The 20,490-nt window shown below is 37.2% G+C and overlaps 2 protein-coding genes across 2 annotated transcripts; both read left to right on the top strand.

The window, feature by feature from the left end:
- Positions 1-7,029: 7,029 nt before the first annotated feature.
- On the top strand, positions 7,030-8,948 carry LOC103430838 (DNA-directed RNA polymerase V subunit 7-like). The gene is made up of 2 exons (XM_008368979.4): positions 7,030-7,170; positions 8,257-8,948. The coding sequence occupies exon 2, from the start codon at positions 8,280-8,282 to the stop codon at positions 8,847-8,849; it is 570 nt and encodes a 189-aa protein (XP_008367201.1). The 5' UTR covers positions 7,030-7,170; positions 8,257-8,279; the 3' UTR covers positions 8,850-8,948.
- An 8,523-nt stretch (positions 8,949-17,471) lies between these two features.
- Positions 17,472-18,143, top strand: LOC103453289 (DNA-directed RNA polymerase V subunit 7-like). Its single transcript, XM_070811068.1, has one exon. It carries the CDS (start codon positions 17,472-17,474, stop codon positions 18,000-18,002), a length of 531 nt encoding a protein of 176 aa, XP_070667169.1. The 3' UTR covers positions 18,003-18,143.
- Positions 18,144-20,490: the final 2,347 nt, after the last annotated feature.

Here is a 20,490-nt window from a genome sequence, read left to right as displayed (position 1 = left end):
ACTTAGCTTTGTGGAAATCACGGGCAGTTTGTCGAAGCGCTTATTCCAGATATTGAAAAGGCACTTGCTTTTCCAGACGTGTTAGCGCCTGTCATATGCACACTTAGCCTTGCGGAAGTTACGGGCAATTTGTCTAAGATTTCTTGTGAAGTAGAAGGCACGTGAAGTTTATTGTTAAATCATCCAACAGTTTCCGACAAGAGTGAAAGAATAGTATCGGTTATTAATTCCTATAAATGTCAACCTTCACCCTCCATTGCAAGGCAGACATACATAACCTTTCTTCATCTCTGAGAATGCCTTCCCAACGAAGCCTCTCGAGTCACTAGTGTTCCTTATTCCTTTGGGTACCTCTGCAAACAACTCATCCAAAGCAAAAGTATTTCATAGCATGAAGGTTGAAAGCAAGAGTATCTCATATCATGTTTTCTCCCTATCCTTCTCCTTGTCGTTGTTTTCATCTACGGGACAATGAGAAAGAGAGCAATCAGCCAGCACTTGGTATCAATCTTCCGATCTGGAACCGACTGCCTGGAACCCCTTCCTGATTGCTTACCTAGCCTTGCTCTCGAGTACTCATCTTCAACATCTTATGCTTCCTCTTCGTCTACCACATCTGCCTAGGGAACAGATAAGGGAAGTGAAAATGATACCTCGAAGCATGTGGAGACAATGTGCTAATTCATCCTCAGCTAGGGACAAGGAGAAAGAAAGGAAATGGTGGGCACTTGGAAAGATTGAAAAAAGAAATAGACCATCACCTCTACCTCATGTCTGCCTGCCGTGCAGAAGAAACAAGCAGAGAAGAATGCAGATTGCACAATCAAATCAACCCAGCAGAAGGAGTCTGATTTGAAACCAAGGAACTCTGATATTCCTCGCTCAGAATTCCAAACTAGTTCGAGATCAAAGCTATGGAAAGTCAACAAGATCATCTATCTCCAAAACCAGATTTGCATTCTTAAACTCTACTCTGTCTGGTTTTTACTTTGCTATACTTATCATGTTTATTCTTTGTTTGTTTGTTTGCTTGTTTTTGTGTGAGTTTATGCTTGAAACATTGAGGACAATGTTTGATTTAAGTGTGGGGGGGTAACCAAGTTGTTTTGCATGAAATTCGTAGGAGTTTATCACCTATTACTTCTAGTGTTGTTCCTTGCTGTTTTTAAGTGTTTTGAAGCTGTTTTGGAGTGTTTTAGTGTGTTTTGACATAAAAATCCGAAAATCTCATAAAAATTTGAAAAATTGTTTTGAAAAACCCAAAAAGAGTTGTTTTTGTGTGTTTATTTGTGTCTTAGGGTACCTTCCAACACAATGATGAGGATTTGATTTTTAATTACATGACTGTTAAAGAGAGTTATAAACATGGATGAAAATTGATTTACTCTTTGGTGTATGCTTGGTTGTGATTATAATTTATGAATTCACATGCAATCATAAAGGAAAAAAATCAGTTTTTGTAACATGCTTGAAGGAAGGAACTCAAAGTAACGCTACAACCTTGTGAGACTTGAGCCTAAAACCTTTATTTGAAGAGTTAATAATATGTACATTGTTGTTTTCTAAAGTCATTGCATGATCTCATTATTCTTTGCTTGGTTGCTACTTAGAAGGTGTTTCATCATTTAGTTCAAAATGCTAGAACTCATGCCTATTTCATTCAAAGCATCTTATTGATTTGCATAACACATATTCAAGATGAAGTTGTTTAGTGAGCCAAGAGCCAAAAAGCCTATCCTATTTCATTATGTGTTTAAGTTTAACCCCGTTGAACCTTGTTAAGCCTATATTCTTTGTTAACCCACACTATCCTTACCTAGCCTAGTTTTAGGACCATCCATACCCTTATTCTTGAAGTATAGTAAAGCATGACTTAAAATGAACTCTTTTTTTATCAATGTATTACATAAAGCAAGTGTGGGGGAAGTGATTCTTGTATGTGTGTGTGTGCCAAAGTCCTTAATAAGGCACAGGTAGAAAAGAAAAAAAATATATGAAAAAAGAAAATTAAAAAAATAAAATAAAATAAAAGAATTGAAAAAAAAGTATGAAAATGAGCTCTAAAGTGTTGTTTGTTAAAGAAAGGGTTCAAAACATTGAATTCGGCCTTAAGTGTTGCATGAATCTTCCATTTGCATTTAAAAGTTGATTTTGCATTCTAAAGTGATTTCCAAGTGTCTATTTCATTGCTTTGCTTGCTATCGCTTTAAGAACGTTTGTTATCCCTATCCTTTCTTTGTTAGCCATTACCCCCAAGCCTTGTTACAACCCTTGACTTCAATCTTGAGTGTTGTGTGCTTCAATTTGTGGAGTTTGAAATTGGTATGAGCATATGGTGTTGCTGGTTCTCGCATCTAAGTAGTAGCATTCCATTCATGAGATCATATCTAAACATGCTTAATAACTCTAGAAAATTGCTTTTTTTTTTGTTATAACATATGTGAGTCCTAGTCTTTCGTGTTTACATCAATCTTCTCACATATACTAGTGTAGGGTGTGTAGTCAGAAAATGTGTGCGAAAATAGAGAGTATCTTGTAAGGAATTGAGAAAATTCTCTAAGGCATGTTACTACATTCAAAACATTGTTTTAATTGGTTAATTGTGAACTAGTAAGTGGTGACTATGATTAAGTATGTGCTCAAGTGTAAAGATGACCAAAATCTGTGGGAATGATGATTTTTAACATGTCATGTTTCATTAAAAATCCCTGAGGCAAATGTTGGAAGATCTAGGTTGTGTTTTGTTTGTTTCGTTTGTTTTGTTTTGCTCGAGGACTAGCAAAAGCTGTGTGAGGGAATTTGATAGGAGCATATTTATGCGACTGAGTTAGCTTGTTCTCATGCATTTATGTTGTTATTTCTTAGTTAATTATGTATTTTAAGCTATTTTCGTGTGTTTGTAGGTCCATAGGCCTTATAAAGTAATAAGATGCATTTTGGTGCATTTTGAAGCAGTTTTGGGCTTGGAATGAATAGCACATGCATGGAGCAAGGTGGATGGACGAAATTGAAGACTAAAGAAGTTAGGAATGTGTTAAAGGGAAAGAAAAATTAATGTAAAAAGGACAAAGAGCTCAGCCACAAAGGGGTGTCACTCCACCATTCACCTTTCCATCATTGTCGTGCACCACTATTGCACTCCCTTTGGATTCCTATGTCGTGCATCATCATCCATGTTCCTTCCATTGACTTATTTGGTGCGTCATTCCACTTCCTTTCCTTTGTCTACCATGTGCATAATATCCTTTCACCTCCTTGCACTCATTGATTCACCACTTACTCACCTTTCCACCCATGCCATGCATAACCACCCTTGTCCCCTTCATTATTTCAGATTTCATGCATCATTACATTGAATTATTGCACTCAATTGCTACACTATTCCTTGTTCCCTCCATCATTTAAGATTTCATGCATCATTACATTAAATCATTACACTCAATTGCTACACCACTCCATGTTCCCCTCCATTGCCATGCACTTCCTCTATAAAAGGAAGTGTGTGTAACATAAATTTCGTGGAGTTTTCGCTTAATCATTCATCCCCATTTCAATACAACCTTCACCCAAACACATTCATTCATCTTCACATCCATTCCTCCATACAAACAAACCTTCAAACACTCACCAACACCTTGTGCCGTAGCAAAGGAAGGGAAGGAAAATGCTTGGACGTGCTTCCTGTCCAACTTGGATCGTTAGAGCATTTAGGTGTTTTCGTTCTTTTGTTTCAAATGTTTAAATTCATTTCCTTTCATTTTGTTGTAAATATGAGTGGCTAAACCCCTTTTGGCTAGGGGTGATTTCAAGGCCATGATTATGTGTGCAATATAATTTGATAAATTCCAGTTATGAACTCTTGAATCGTGAATGCAATTGGCTTAACTATTTGATTGATAACTTATTTGTATTTGTTGATTAAGGGTCGACACTTAATTGGCATGCAAAAATCCGATGCTAGAATATAAGAAAGTTTCACATAATCGTTACAAACTTATATTCTGAAGTAGTGGAGGTCGCTTAGAAACGATCGCGTTAAGTTTAATTCTAGCATGAGTGACATGATGTCATAGTTGCAAGTGCTTTGTCAATGCTTATGATTTTCATTAAACGTAATGATCTTTGATTGTATCTCTATTATGATGTCATATAGGGAACTTTTGAAGAATGTTTTAGGTTGTCGAATGATGTCATCCAATCCAATAAAACAAGGAAAATCTGAGTTAACTAGTGATGTCGCGGTTAAGTTGGAGCATTGTCGTTCATAATTCAATGAAGTAGTAACTGGAAATCGAGTTTTTTGCATACATGTCATGTGTGGAGAAAAAGCCTCTAGCTATCCCATCCATCATCTTATTTATCAAATTTGTTTTACAATCTGTCTAATTTTTCATACTTGTTTGTTTGTTTCAACTTCATCCAAATCAAAACCCCCCTTTTAGTTTCTTGTTTCAAAGTGTTTCAAATTTGTTTTAGTTTGTGTTTTTAAGTGTTTTGATTCAAGTAAAAGTCAATTTTCGTCCAAAGTCATTCATATTGTCTAGTTTAAGTTTATTTGGTTGTTTTAAGCTGTTTTGAGTATTTTAAATTTGCTTTAAGTCTTGTGAGTCTTGTTAAGTGTTTTTAAGTTTAGTTTTATGTTTTTGAGTCAGTTTAGAGGTTATTAGCAAGCCCTCCTAATCCTCGGTCCAGAACGATCCCTACTTATACTTGTACTACAATTGTCAAAAGAGGGTTAAATTTGTGTGTTGAGATAATTTTCGCATCAACCCTCCAGCCCAGTTCAAGAATAAGCCTGTGGAAAGTTACTTCTTCAAAAGCAAAGGTATCTCATATCATCTATTCTCCATTTGCTTATACTTATCCTTGTTGCTGTTTACGACACAAGGAAAAGGAGAACAATCAACCGGAAGCCGAAGTCGAACCTCTGATCCAGGTTGCTTGCTTGGAAGTCTAATTGCTTACCTTGTCTGTTATCTCCTTCGGCAAATCTCCTAGCTCAGCGACTTGGGGGACTCCTACTATAGGGTTTGTATCGCATTTGACCAAGCCCGAAATTACAAGTAAGCTTCAAGTGAAATTGATACATTACCTTGTGCATCTTCATCGGTTAAAGATACCACCCTGGATAGAGGAAAAGTACTTCCAGAGAAGATACCACATCTACATATGAGACAAATAAGGCAAGTGAAAATGATACCACACTTCGGTACTTAGAAGTTTCGTGATTATTCAATGGCTTGGATCTTGCAAGTCCCCAACCGAAGAGCTTCCCTCACTCGGGAACTTAAGGAAGCACTGTTTGTACCATACTTGACCAATCCCGAAACTACTAAGCACCGGTCAAGGTTATACCGTCAAGGACCCATAAGAGTTTCCCTTCAACCAGGAGGCCAATCACAGCGCGACATGTGTCAACATCAGAAGCCAATCATAACACAACACGTGTCAATGTGAGAATGAAACTAGAAGCTCTCTTCTATAAATAGAGATCATTCTTTCACAATATTTTCTAATGTCATTTGTACTAAATCATTCACTAGTACTCACTAAAGGAGAGCTTGAACCTATGTACTTATGTAAACCCTTCACAATTAATGAGAACTCCTTTACTCCGTGGACGTAGCCAATCTGGGTGAACCACGTATATCTTGTGTTTGCTTCCCTATCCCTATCTATTTACAACTTATCCACACTAGTGACCAGAGCAATCTAGCAAGGGTCACAAACCTAACACTTTCTGTTGTACCAAAGTCCTCACTGATTTTGTGCATCAACAGTTGTAAATGGTTGTAATTATGAAAAAAATATTTAAACAATTATTGGTTAAAATGTTAGTGGAATAAGGGATCTATCATTAAAATGAATTACAAATAAATTTGACATCGATGTCAAATCTGACTCCAAATCACAAATCATTCAAATTCAGTCAGGAAATAATACTTTGGTTAGAAAGACTTTTGATGTCAAATATGCACAGTGACATTTCAACTAGGATTTTGACATCTCATTTGGAGATGCTCTAAGTATGTCTAGACTGCTTTTCTTAATTGTTAAACGGTTAGAAATTAATTTGAGTTGTGGGTAACCAACTAGTACCTAAGTAGAACCTAGGCAGCGCTCGGTTCAAATTTTAAATACAGTGAGCTCCACATGTGCCCTTCTATTTTGAATTATATATTATTGGATTTTATCTTTTAACTACGCATTGTAGTGGATTTGCTGTGGTAGTTGTATTACTCTCTAATTCAATGTGTCTTAAGTTTAATCAATCTCCTTCTCAAGGGTGTATTGTATATGGATTTTGATAGACTCCAAAATTTCAATGTATTTAACATATACTTTTTAAGGAGACAATAAGATAACGTTACAAGTGTTAAACTATTAAATTGGTCTTATCTCGATTGTAGGTAAGTTTTAGATGGATAGACTATAATAAGTGACAAATTATTAGCTGGTTTTATCTCGGTTGTATGTAAGTTTCACGTGAATAGACTAAGGGTCGAACTATTAATTGGTGTTATTCAAACTCTAGTAAGTTATCAAGTGAATAAATTAAATGTCAAACGTTTAAGTTGATCTTATTTGATATACACGTTATGTGTCGTTAACTAATTTACGAAAACATTCCTAAACGACTAATTATATAAAGAGTTATTCTAAATTTGCTCATTAAATTCAGAGCTTGCTCCACTTCAGTGTACTCAAACTTTTTTTTTCATCCCAAGTTTGACCATAATTTTTGAAATGCCCCTAATAATGGCTTGTTTACTAATCCCTTACCGAAAAGGGCGAAATTACATTGAGGGATCAACTTGAGCCGGAAAAGAGTAAAAAAAATCCAAGAATAATGCAGGAGACTAAATTTTTTAAATTAAATTTATGAATGAAATGATAAGCACGCATTGTTATTTGGTTGGTTTTTTAAATTAAATTTATGAATGAAATGATAAGCACGCATTGTTATTTGGTTGGGAATATATACACCCCCAAGGAAACACCGAAAAGAGAACAACTGTCTGCTGCCGTGGCCTCCCCACTCATTCAAAATTTCAAAGCGTGGAAACCTTCCGTTTTGTCCTTCCCATCAACTTCTTCCCACCAGCGGATCTCGCCAGAGCCCCAGAAAGTTTTCTCGATTGGGTTTTTATTTTCTCAAATCGTTACCAGGTTCGTTCGCTGAATCCCTCTTTGTTATCTTTTCCAAATTTCAGTTTGATCAGATTTGTTTTTTGTCTCATGTCCTTTGAATTTTACTTCTTTAATGTTCAATTCCGGTACTTTCAAGCATGTTTAAGCAGATTGTATCTGGGTTTTGATTAAATGAGTTTATTTCGTGGATAAAGATTTAATCTGCAATATTATATGATAATTCTTGTAAAATGAAAATATGTGTAAATGGAGTCAGAGAAAATGGCCTCTGTTGACTGCTATGTGAACGTAGGTGTGTAGATAAACACAAATATTTTTGTTTTTCATTCGAGCGATGTTCTTATCTAAATTACGGGGAAGGGGTTTGAACTTGGGTGTAGAGGGAGAAGGAGCAGCCAATTTCGCTAAAATACTATGGATAGATCTCACAAGCTATATGGTTTTGTTGATATTAAGGATTAATTGGACCAGAGAATTATGATTTATGCTGTCCTCTCCTCGTTATAAAATTCGAAAATCTTACTTTTATTTCCATTATCCTGATATAATTGTAACTGAGATTGTTCGAACAACTGCGTGTTTGATTGAATGGGATTTAGAGAAGTAATAAGGTAATACCTAACAAGCTGAGTAGTGGTCAACTGCTTGGTTAGCAGGGCACAAAAGGAAGAGATGCATTACTTATGTTATTGGTTTAGAGGTGTTTTTGACGGGTCAGATTGCAGCGTACATACAGCTTGTATGATGCTGTGCGAACAAATGATTTCCTGAATGCAAGTTACTTATTTCCTCTCTCTGTCTCTCTGCCTTGTTCGAGCGGTTTGAAAATTCTAATTTCTGATTGAATATAATATCTACCCTGTTATTAGTGCTGGTGATTCTGTGACACATAATTGTATTCGCTCTTTACAGCATTCCATCAATCAATGCCTGATAGATTAGCTCCCTCTAGTCCAACGTCTCTATGTTTAGAGATGTCTTCTGAGCCTGTTATTCAGTCTTGCTTCTCATTTTTCTCTGAGGCGTTTGTTTTCTTTTTACGCATTTCCTAAGAAGCTGCTCGATTGATTTATCAAACCTCTGTTTATAACCTCGTTTCTTTAGGAAAATTTTGAAGAGATTTGAGCATGTTTTATGAAGTGGAATTGTTCAGGGAAGTGGCTGTCCTTCCTGAAAATCTAGACCAAGACAGACTTGTATCTACAAGGACCGTTGTAACACGGCTTTTGGAGGATTTGTTAAGAGAGAAGGCAGACAAGGATCTCGGATACTTTCTCGCGGTCACTGGCTTAAAGAGGATTGGGAAAGGAGAGGTTGTAGACAACTCAGGAGACGTGTTCTTCCCTGTAGTATTCAATTGTCGCATGTTCCTACCTTGCAAGGGAGAGATCATGGAAGGAGTAGTTCATCACATATACAGGCTTGGGGTTTTCTTGAGATGTGGACCTATAAATTACGTTTTTCTCTCCGCTCGGAAAATGCCAAACTTCCGCTATGTTGCTGGCGAAAGTCCAGTTTTCTTGAACGACGACCTTGCAAAGATAGAGAAGGATGTTGTAATTCGTTTCAAGGTGCTGGGAGTCAGATGGATAGAGATTAGGGATGATATAAGAAAGGAGTTTGTGATGCTTGCCAGTTTAGAGGGCGATTCGCTTGGTCCCCTTACGTTACCTGGTCCTGATGGACTGGATTTGTAATTTTTCCAAATAATGAAGGTTTCTTCTGTAAATTAACTTGTGGGAAATCAATCTGGATTTCTTTTGTTGTGGAAATGAGATTATCAAAATCATTTGTTACATGTTGTTTAAGCCACGGGAACTATTATTTACACACCGAAAAGATATATCATGTATAATGCACCTACGGAGCGTGTCATTGAAAAAACTTTCTAAGCGACATTTTCAAATTGCCACATCAATAAACTAGTTTATGCTCTACATGAACAAGGAATCGCTTATTCTAGGTGGATTTAGGTCAGTTAATTACAATGGTATTGTTTGCACTCATGCACCCAAGTTTGAAATTACGTAAATTAAGAAATGGTTGTTTGAAAACTCCAATATAAATCAACAAATAGTTGTTCAACATTTTCCACTTAAGTTTGAATTCATAAAATATAATATAAAAAGGGGATATTTCTCTTAAAACAAATTGAGTGGTGCCAATTATCCATGTAGCTATAGCTATCAGTAGACCTAATATTTTGGACTCGATCCGACCTTTTAATATTAGTATTTAGATGGATGCTTAACGGGTTGGGTCACTAACGTGTGAACCCGTTAACAATCCGTTAAATAACGGATCACTTTGGGTCAACCCGTTAGTTGAGGATGTTTGAGTAATTTCAGTAAAGCCTTAACAACAAAAAATAAACTCTTAGCTTTTTCTAATGAGCATAGTTATCACCACACTACACATAAAAGCTTCCGCAGCAGCAACAACAAGGTAGCTTCAATGGTAGCTCCGTTGACCACCTTGGTAAAAACCCATCTCCAAACCTGCTGAGCAAACACCTCTATCTGCATGATACTGTGCTCATCAGAAAAAGCTCATTCTCTACGTTTTTCGTGTTTATTGCCAATGTGGCTCGCCATTGTTGACTCACTATTGTAAATTCTTATGAAGGTTGGTGTTCCTGACGGAGTGTTTAATGTCATAACCGGATTTGGAGAGATTGCTGGTGCTGCCATCAGGTGAAGTTCATAATTTCTGTACCTAAACCCTAGTTAATACGTGTAAGTGTATTGTTATGCAAAAAAAAAAAATGTTAATAGGTAAAACGGGTGACCTATTAAATTAACGGATTGGGTTCAGGTAATCCGTTAGCTTAACGGGTTAGATTCAAATGACTCGTTAGCTTAACGAATCGGATTGAACCCGACCCAAACTGAGAAATTCGATCCGTTTACAGGTCTAGCCATCAGCAATGGAAACAGTGGGCATGACACATAACCAATGTCTCAAATGCCAATAATATCGGCAATATATCGCCGATATTATCGGTTTTTCATGTTACCAATATTTTAATAGGTATCCAACGGGTTTTCGTCAAAATATCGTGATATTATCGATAATATCGCGATATTTCCGAAACTATCACGATATTTTGGTACTGTGCTAATCGGAGAAGAATGCCGGAGCTTCTACAGCTCCGGCCGACTGTAAAAAAGCACCCTAGACTCCGATCTAGGTATCAAAATGAAATAGAAGATGAGATGAATGTTTTTATAAATTCCGTTTGCCGTGAAACGGTCGGAGGTGTTCGGAAAGTTCATCGACACCCACGACCTCGCTGGAGATGGGTGTGCCTATTCCCGAGCCGATTTCGTCCCAAAAACCTTGCAAAAACACGATTTTGAACTTAAATTTCACATATAAGCTTCAATTTAGAGCAGAAAGAGGCAAACCAGAAGTTTACCTAACCGGGGAAATTCAAGAAACTCGCCGGAGTTCATGCGTTCACCGAGTTGCAGAGACGAGAAGGAGAATGAGAAAGACGAGGTTGCTGATGATGATGGGTGTCTTCCTAAAGCAGGTGCGATGGTGTGCGTGTGTGTATGTGGGTCTTGGACCCTCAGTGCAGAGAGAAAGAAGAGAGACGGCGCCGACGAGGGAGGAGCAGAAGGCGATGTGGGAGAAGGATTGAGAGACCTTGAGTCTTTGTGCGTGTGTGTGGGAGAAGGATCGAGAGACCTTGGGTCTGTGTGTGTGTGTGGGGGAGATCTGTGTGTGTGTGTGGGATAATGGAGAAGGGGGAGAAGGGAGCTCAGAGAAGAGAGAATGATCGAAAGAGAGAGACTGTCTGTGTGTGCTGTCTGTGTGCGTGTGTTGTGTCACATAACTTGTGTGCGTGTGTGATCTCTGTTTGCGTGTGTGGTGGCGTGTCTGTGTGTGTGTAGTTGTGTCATCTGACTCACCTGACAACTTTTACAATCACTTTTTACAATTTCAGACTATGGACAAAAATAATAGTGCTTTCATAATGAAACCGTGTGCCACTGTGAGTCTGTGATATTCTTTCACATTCAAAACCGTGTGCCACTGTCTGTGATATTCTTTCACATTCTCAGAGGTGGAGTATCAGAGCCATTCAGAGCATTTTCGTTTCTTCTTCTTCCCTTACCCCTTTCAAAGCCATTCCAGATCCATTCCAGAGCTTGAACACAAAGGGTTCCATATTTAAGGTAAGTTTACAAACTTATATTTATATTATTGTAATTTATACAACAACAAAAAAATTTGTGTGGACTCGTATGTTAATTTTTTTAAGTAATTAATACTTGCATGTTAATTTTTGTAAGTAATTAAGTAATGTTAACAATTACATGTTAATTTTTTTAAGTAATTAAGTAATGTTGTATAATTATTCCCTAGGATAATTTTAATATGTTTAATGTTATTTATCATTTTATTAATATTAGGTTTTATTATCAAATTGGATTATTATTCATTAATATTAGGTTTTTTTTATTATCAAACAAATTGGATTATTCATTAAATTGGATGATTATTAAATTAGATTATTATTCATCACTATGTTTTATATTAGGATTATTTTTTTTATCAAATTGGATTATTATTCATTAATATTAGGTTTTATTATTCCATATTATTTTTATAATTACTTAAATTTTTACAATCATTTTCTTTACTTCGTATTTAATTCTTCTGTAGAGTAATTTTATTATTTAGGTTCTCTTATATAACCATCATCACTACTATATTTTTTGGCCAAAACATAATTGTGTAATTTTCATGAAAAATAAATATAGGTACGTTTAAGATGTCTAGTGGAGTTACTAAACGTGATCCAGCTTGGGAACATAGAGACCCAATAGACGGAAACAAACATGGCACAATTTGCAAATATTGTAGTTGGGTAATGAAGAGTGGCGGAGTGACACGACTTAAGTATCGTCTTAGTGGATTAGATCCAGCAAAAAATGTCCAACGATGCGATAATGTTCCCCCCAGAAGTGAAGGCATTCATCAGCACATTATTAAAAAATAAAAAATAGCAGAAGGAAAAAATAACACATGGAATGGAAAATATTTGAGCTGGGCTACGAGGAGAAGTCATTGGCCAAGCGGTTGACAGTGATGATGATGAAGATGAGAAGGAATGTGATGATGACATGGGACCTGAAGAACGACGCAGTTTGAAACAAGCATTACGTGCCTCCAAACAGTCAGCATGGGAAAGAGAACACCTTCATAAAATTCCTAATAGAGCACAAGGTTCCGGGACAAGTGGTGGTGCACAAATGAGACGGGGAGATAGTCTTAGAGAATCACAACCAACACCACCAATAGCCCCAAGTTTATATAAGTCATCCAAAGCAAGTCAAAAGAGTGTTTGGAGTTATTTCACTGGAGGTAATGTGATGGAAGGAATGAGGCATCTAATTAGCAGGTTCTTTATCTATAAAAATGTCTCTGCTGAGAAAACATCATCACATAATTTCAAAAATATGGTAGTGGGATGTCAACAGGCCGGTGTTGGAGTACAACCTCCCACTCCCTATGAGATAAGAAACAAATATTTGGATATGGAGTATAAAGACATTGGCGAGTATGTTAACAAGTTGAGGTCAAATTGGGAAACTAATGGTTGTACAATCATGTGTGACGAATGGACTGGCCCGACCAGATTGTCTATCATAAACTTCATGGTATACACTAAGGGAAAGACAATTTTTTTTTTAAGTCTGTTGATGCTTCAAACCATATAAAGAACTACAAGTATATTTACAAATTATTGAGGGATGTAATCATGGAGGTGAGAGAGCATAATGTTGTCCAAGTCGTGACCGACAACGGTTCTGCATTTGTCAAAGCTGGAAAAAAGTTAATGAAGCATCATAATGTGTTTTGGACATTATGTGCAGCACATTGTATTGATCTCATGTTTAAGGCAATGGGGAAGAGAGAGAATGTTGCTACTGTGGTAAAAAGAGCTAGAACGATCACAAATTATATTTACAATCACGGTTGGTTGTTGGCAAAGATGCTTGAATTTTGCAAAGGAGAAATTATTCGTCCAGCTACCACTCGATTCGCCACCAACTATATTGCATTAGACAGCCTACTTCAGAAGAAAGCAGGGTTGAAGCAACTATTCACTAGTGACGATTGGGCCAACCACAATTTGAGCCGCTCAAATGCAGGTCGTATGGTGGAAAGTATAGTGCTTAATCATGCTTTTTGGACTCAATCAGAACATGTGTGCCAAGTGTTTGAACCTCTTTACAAAGTTTTACGGATCATTGACACAGAAGTGTATCCTACTATGGGGGCAATATATGAGTTGATTCGTGTAGTGAAGGATGAATTGGAAAGAAAACATGGTGCAAGGTGGGTCATAAAGATAATTGAAGACCGATGGTATAAAACATTATACCACGATTTGCATGCAGCAGGTATAAATTATGTCATAATTTGCAATTCATTTCTTTAGTTGCATAAGTATTATTTCTCTTATTAGAGTATGTGTTTCTTTGAACAACATATTATTTGAATCCTTGATACCAATACAGACCCGGTGTTGGAGATTATGGTACCCTTATATGTGTTGTACATAATATATACTCTAAATTAGACCTTGCATCACCAGCAGTTGGCCAATTTGGAAATGAGGTAAACAATTACTTAAATTATAATAATTACTTTGTTGGATTAAACTAACACGATTTATTGAATTCAGCTAACATGGTTTAAAGATGCAAGAAGAACTTTTGGAGAACCAACATTAGTTGCTGCTCGAACAAAAATGTCTCCTAGTGAGTGTAAACATATTTCACGATAAGTTTATAATATTTGTTGGAGTTATTAGGCTTATCAACATTGTTTTTCATTGTAGCTGAATGGTGGATCATGTATGAGACTGATGCACCAACTGTGAGAAAGTTAGCAATCAAATATTATCACAAACAACTTCTTCATCTGCTTGTGAAAGAAATTGGAGCACATTTGCACTCATACACACAAAGCAAAGAAATAGGTTGGCTCATAGTATGTTGGAAAAATTAGTTTATTGCTACTACAACATGAAGCTTCAAATTCGAGATAAGGAAGCAGAAATAGATCATGTCGACCGTAGTGACCCACTAGATATGCTTAATATTGTTGCTGAAGATGATGATATAGAGGGTAACCAACTTTATCAATGGATTAGACCTCTTCATTTAGATGATGATGAAAGAAACCTAGCTCTCAGAGTTGCTGAAGAAGCACGTAATGAAGGGATAAATGTAGAAAGAGTATTAGAGGAGGAGGTGGGATCTAGCAGCGTTGACTCTTTGGAAGAACTTTTGCGCCCAAGACCAAGAAACACTAGAATTCCACCTTCTTCCAATCCTATACAAACACAACATTGTGCTGATACTAATGATAGCTCTAGTACAAGATCAGGAGACTCACCTACCATCGAAGGTGAGAATGATAAAGGATATAGTGGAGTTGGAGGTAGTGGTGGTGGATATGGAAACTATGTTGGACCACCTCCCGGATTTATGAGCCCCTTCACTGGTGAGTCAAACTTCACGATGCAACACAGGATGATGACCATGGTAGTAGGCGGGCAGGACCAGGAATTGGTGCCATAGGGAAGGACTATACTCGTAAAGAAAGAGGCAAGGGGATTTTGTCAAATCAAGAAGATGACTCGTTATTTATAACTTTAGACTCCGTTGGAGTGGGAAGTAGTAACTATGGTTATACTCATAACCAACCATTTCCCTACCCTTCATATCCCATTCCTGTTAGGATGGAATCGAGCGACTTATGGAAATAATCCGAGACTCAATCTTCAAATGATTTTTCTTATGGACAACGTCCACCAATCTCGGATCCATATAGGTGACATGTTAACAATTACATGCAAAACTATTTTAGGGATTTATCATTTGATAACTACTCTTCACAATACACTCACTCTACACATAGAGATGATGAAGATAGTGAAAATTTGAATCTCATAGGAACTCTATGTGGTACTAAGTCACTCATGTATCTTACCATGCAATGTATAAAGTATAAAATATTGTACTAATTCATTATATATAAATGATTATGGTGTGTTTAAATTTATTTCATTAATTACTACATATTTTCTACACTCACAATGTTTGCCAGCTCGTTATATAATCAACTTGATAATGTTAAATCCATCATGAAATGCATTTCATTCTAATTTTTTGTAATAAACTGATAGATAATTGACTAAATAAATATTCTGCAAAGTTTCAATAAAAATTTCCAAGTTTTTCTTACAATTTATGTGGTTTCCATATTATTTTTATCGATATCGATAATATTCCGATATTTCCATCGATATTTTCGTATTTTCAGAGTACCGATATTTCCGATATTATTGATATTTAATAACGCATGCCCAAAACAAAAACCAAGGAAAGTGTGAAGAGTCTATCTCTCCCTCGCCACTCGCCACTCGCCAGTCACGCAGTGTGCTCAGCTCAGCTCAGCTGGAGGGTCAGAGCCGTCGACTCAGTGAGTGAACTCGTTCCTAGGGCTCCACGCGGTTGACCCACTCGCCATCTGTCTCAGCCCATCCTCCAAAAGCTTCCGCTTTCTCTTGTAGGGGTTTTCGCCTTCCAAAGGTACGTGCTTTAAAGCTTTTGCAAACCCTAATCTTTGTGTGTGTGTGTGTATGTATGTGTGTGTGTGTATATATATATATATATCAATGTATATGCATGCTTGTGCTTGTATTATTTTGTTGTTTGAGTAATTGGGTTTCACATATTTGAGAAATTGGATTTTGGTTTGTAGATTTGTGAAATTTGACTTCACAGTGAGTCCTTGAGCGAGGAATTTTGTGGTTTTGGTACTGAAATGGAGAGGTTTGAAGAACATTTGAATAGATGAAACAGCTAATTTGTGGTTTCAGAACCTCTTTGCGCTAGATATTGATAGATCATATGAGGGAATGGGAAATGGGGTTTATGGTTTAGGCCTGATTTAATAGTGATTACGTATTTGTTTGTATTTTGCTGCTTCACTTTGTTTTACGGCGGGTGGTTAGTTCTTACTAATGTGTATAAGTGTATGGGTTCCAAGCACCTAGCAGAAGGCATGTACCTTAGTTTTCCACAACTAAACCAAGCTAGCAAAGGCTGGTGGTGAAGGGATAAATTTTCCATCCTTTTCCGTCCTCACTTTGATTTGCAATCTCCATATTTTGTTCACATTCTCACCTTAGGGAATGTGGGGTATTCATGTGCCCTCCCCTCCACTTTTTCGTAAAGGAAACAACTATATATACATAATATAGAACTGGTTTATGTTAATAAGCTTATAAGTTAATTTAGCATTTAAATGACATAGAAATATACAAAATTTGAAAAACTTAGCAAGTTAGCATATACTATGGGTCAACGAGTCTCCTTCAGAGGTCTATATGTTTGACTGTTTCCTTAAACCTCTGCTCTGATCTCAAATCTAAATATACATGATGACATTCATGACATGAGATAAAGATTGACAAAATTTCTTATTTCGAGTTTTGTTTTCTTGATAGGTCATTATTGTTAGTAATGAATGATGAATGAAAAGGGAGAGTGAGACGAGTTTCGAGAAACCAGGAGAGCATTCACTATCAGCTTCTATAACTTTACCTATTTTCTTATGTCTATTTACTTTATAGAGAGATTCTTTTTTTGTGTTCTGTATAATAATTAATAATACAGTTGCAATAGTCATATGATGATGCGTGTATGGTAAGGGGGATTGAGTTTCCAAATTGATTCCTATGATTTCATAGAGAGAAGTCAAGTGATAGAGACAACTGGACATTGAGCTTTGAGGCATGTGTAGAACCAGGGGAAAGAGTTATATTAGGTAGATTAACACTCCTCTCACAAAAAAAGTGGGGCCTATAGTTGAGCTGGTTCTGCAGTTCTGCTCAGAGTATTTATTTTCCTCAAATCTGAGTATCTTGTTTCTCCAGAAAAGGGAAAGGGTTTGGGAAGAGAATAATGAGAATAAAATGGGAGAGAACGTGCATGAAGGACCCAGCGTGAGTTATGGGAGAAGGATAGAAAATGTGGGGAAAGAAATATTGAGCTGATTCATCTAAAAAACGGACACTTGTTATGCTTATTTCTGTAATCCTTTGTAGCCATCTGAGCAATGTTGGAATAGTTGTGTTGCTCTGCTCTTTCAGGAGAGCAGGACTCACTTAGTTCATTGTTTGGTTGCTCTTTACATGTTTTCTTTTGCTTTCTAGATTTTTTACAGTTGATGGGTTGGATACTCACTTAGTTCATTCTCTGGTTTATGATAGGTAGGAAAAAGCAGCCATGTTTCTGAAAGTACAATTGCCCTGGAACGTTGTAATCCCTGCTGAGAGCTTGGATATGAAAGGGTTGATACTCCAAAAGTCAATTGTTATCCGCTTGCTGGAGGACTTTGCATCAAGAAAGGCAACCAAAGATCTGGGCTACTATCTCGCTCTCACAACTCTGGAGAGTGTTGGAGAGGGTAAAGTGAGGCAGCAGACTGGGGATGTTCTGTTTCCTGTTGTTTTTAGCGCGGTTACCTTCAAGCTTTTCAGGGGAGAGATTGCTGAGGGGGTTGTCCACAAGGTTCTGAAGCATGGAGTTTTCCTGAGTTGCGGCCCAGTTGAAAACATGTATCTCTCGAAGATGAAGATGCCGGATTATAATTATGTGCCGGGGGAGAATCCTGTATTCATGAACAGCAAGATGTCAAAAATTGAGAAAGGCACCACCGTACGCTTCATTGTTATTGGGACTAAGTGGCTTGAGGCACAAAGGGAATTTCAGGCTTTGGTTGGCTTGCATGCAGATTATCTCGGACCGGTTTCTTAGATCGGTTCCACTTCTGCAAGCAAATTAGGAAGGTGGTGTTCTTTTCTTATCATGACTTGGAAATGTACAACTTTAGCGATGCTGGTTATTGTTGTTGACCTTGTTACTGTAACTTTGGTATGTTAATATCCTTTTGAGTAACTTCTGATCTCTTTTGTGTTAATTTTCTAGTTCTTATAGTTCTTATTGAGAGAATAAGTTTATTTTGAGACTGGTTGGTGGTTTTTATCCTGTGCATTATGGACGCTAGTTTCATCCCATGAGTCTTTTTAACTTTCAGATGTCTCATATGAATGCAGTTGATGAGTGCTGAACACAAACTGTCAAAGTAGTTTGATGTGTGTGATTTATGACAGTTTAATTGTTAAGTCACTCTCACTTGAAGGTGAAATGTACATTTGCAACAGCATAAATTTGCTGGGCTTATTGAAGAATCACCGTGATACACCATTAGAAGGGGAGAACATCTAGATTTTTCACCATACCTTGTTTGTTCATCACCACCACCACAGGTTTACGCCTGAAATACCACATGTTCTCGATGAATTTGTTGCCAGCCGTTAAGTTTGATGAATACTGCACTATGTACCTAGCACCGCATCTTCCTTCTCAAGATCTCGAACTTGTTTCGCAGTTCATCAGTCCACTGCTTCACAACGGGGATCCACACAATGTTAGATTTGTCATATGCTTTTATTCCCTCATTAACGATCTTGAGAGCTTTCAATATCAGTCAGAAATATTGGTAAGGTTCGAAAGGAACAGCAACAAATTATTGTGGCTCAGCACATCCAACGGAACCTGTTTAATTTGTAGGGTGAGTGTGTGATAAAAAAGTATTACAATTGGCAAAACCATTTGAAAAGAAATTTAAAAAATGATCCAGTAGCATTGCATATGCGCTGCCTCTAATTAATTAACAAATGATCAAGAGGAGCAATGTGGTTAGAAAGAAAGCAAACCGGATTGTTAGTCGAACCATCAATAAGTACGGTCTGAGTACTATCCTCTCCAAACATTCGCTCTGTTAAAAACTCCATAGGCTCAGCCATGGTCACAGCACATGAGCACAAACACGAATGCATAGTCACAATCTGCGACAAAAGGTTTCTGTAGATTTGGTCGATTTTAGAAGAAAACTGGGATAGATCGTGTGGCTTCTCCCTGAAATCGAGCAAATCAATTGGTCTCAAATGAACGATTTTAAGATCTAATTTACAATAATTTTAGGTGTGAGCATGGAAGAAAATGCCGATAATATCGGCGAAACATCGCCAATATTATCGTTTTTTCGTGCAATGGATATTTAAATAGGTATCCAAATGGTTTTCGTCAAAATATCGCGATATTTTTTGAACTGCTACTCGAAGAAGAACGCCAGAGCTTCTACAGCTCCGGCCGACTGTAAAACAGGACCCTAGACTCCGATCTAGGGGGTCCGAGACTTGTCGGAGGAGGAAGACGAGGAGGCGGAGCAGTCGACACGGACGACAACGTTTTCTACTTGGGGGACGAGGGAGTGGAAGCGGCGGGAAACGACGCAGCAGCGGTCGAGGGCGGCGGTTGCTGCTGCGGCGGCGAATTTTGATTCCTAGTGAAAGCCATGGGAGGAGGAGCAGCAGATCTATAAATATGTGTGTGGGTTTTGTATGTGAATGAAAAAGATGGGATTTTGATTCCCTGACGGAATGGATTTTAGAGAGAGAGAGAGGGGCGATCGAGAATTTGGGATTTGCAGAGAGAGTGGGATCTGAAGAGAGTGACGAGCAGGGAGGAGAGAGAGAGACAGCGAAAAATAATTAAAAGTTGTGGGAATGAGGAAGGAGGGAGAAGGGAGAAGAGAGAAGGGAGAAGGGACTGAGGTCTCTATGTTGCGTCTGTGACTTGGCACCATCTGCAAAGAAGAAGAAAAAGAAGGGCTTTTGGATTGGTGCGTTGGCACCATCTGAAAAGAAGAAGAAAAAATGTTTGCCAAAAAAAACAAAAAATGAAGAAGAAGAAATAATAATAAAAAAAAAAGGTTTTGGAATGGTGTGCTGCATCATGTGAAAAGTGTAAAATATTGTACTAATTCATTATATATAAATGATTATGGTGTGTTTAGACTTCTTTCATTAATTACTGCATATTTTCTATACTCACAATGTTTGTCAGCACGCTATATAATCAACTTGATAATGTTAAATCCATCATGCAATGCATTTCCTTCCAATTTTTTGTGATAAACTAATAGATAATTGACTAAATAAACATCCTGCAAAGTTTCAATAAAAATTTCCAAGTTTTTCTTACAATTTCCGTGGTTTCCATGTAATTTTTATCGATATCGATATTATCCCGATATTTCCATCGATATTTCTGTGTTTTCAGACTACCGATATTTCCGATATTACCGATATTTAATACCTTGGGTGTGAGAAATGAATTTTACGTTTTCTCATTTGAGTTTTATTACAATGCCAGTACAATATAATGTTATTTAGATACA

This window comes from Malus domestica, chromosome 13 (genome assembly GCF_042453785.1).
Source record: "Malus domestica chromosome 13, GDT2T_hap1".
Classification (NCBI taxonomy): Eukaryota; Viridiplantae; Streptophyta; class Magnoliopsida; order Rosales; family Rosaceae; genus Malus; species Malus domestica.
Note: the sequence above shows the minus strand (reverse complement) of the source record. Positions and strands in the feature narration are given on the sequence as shown.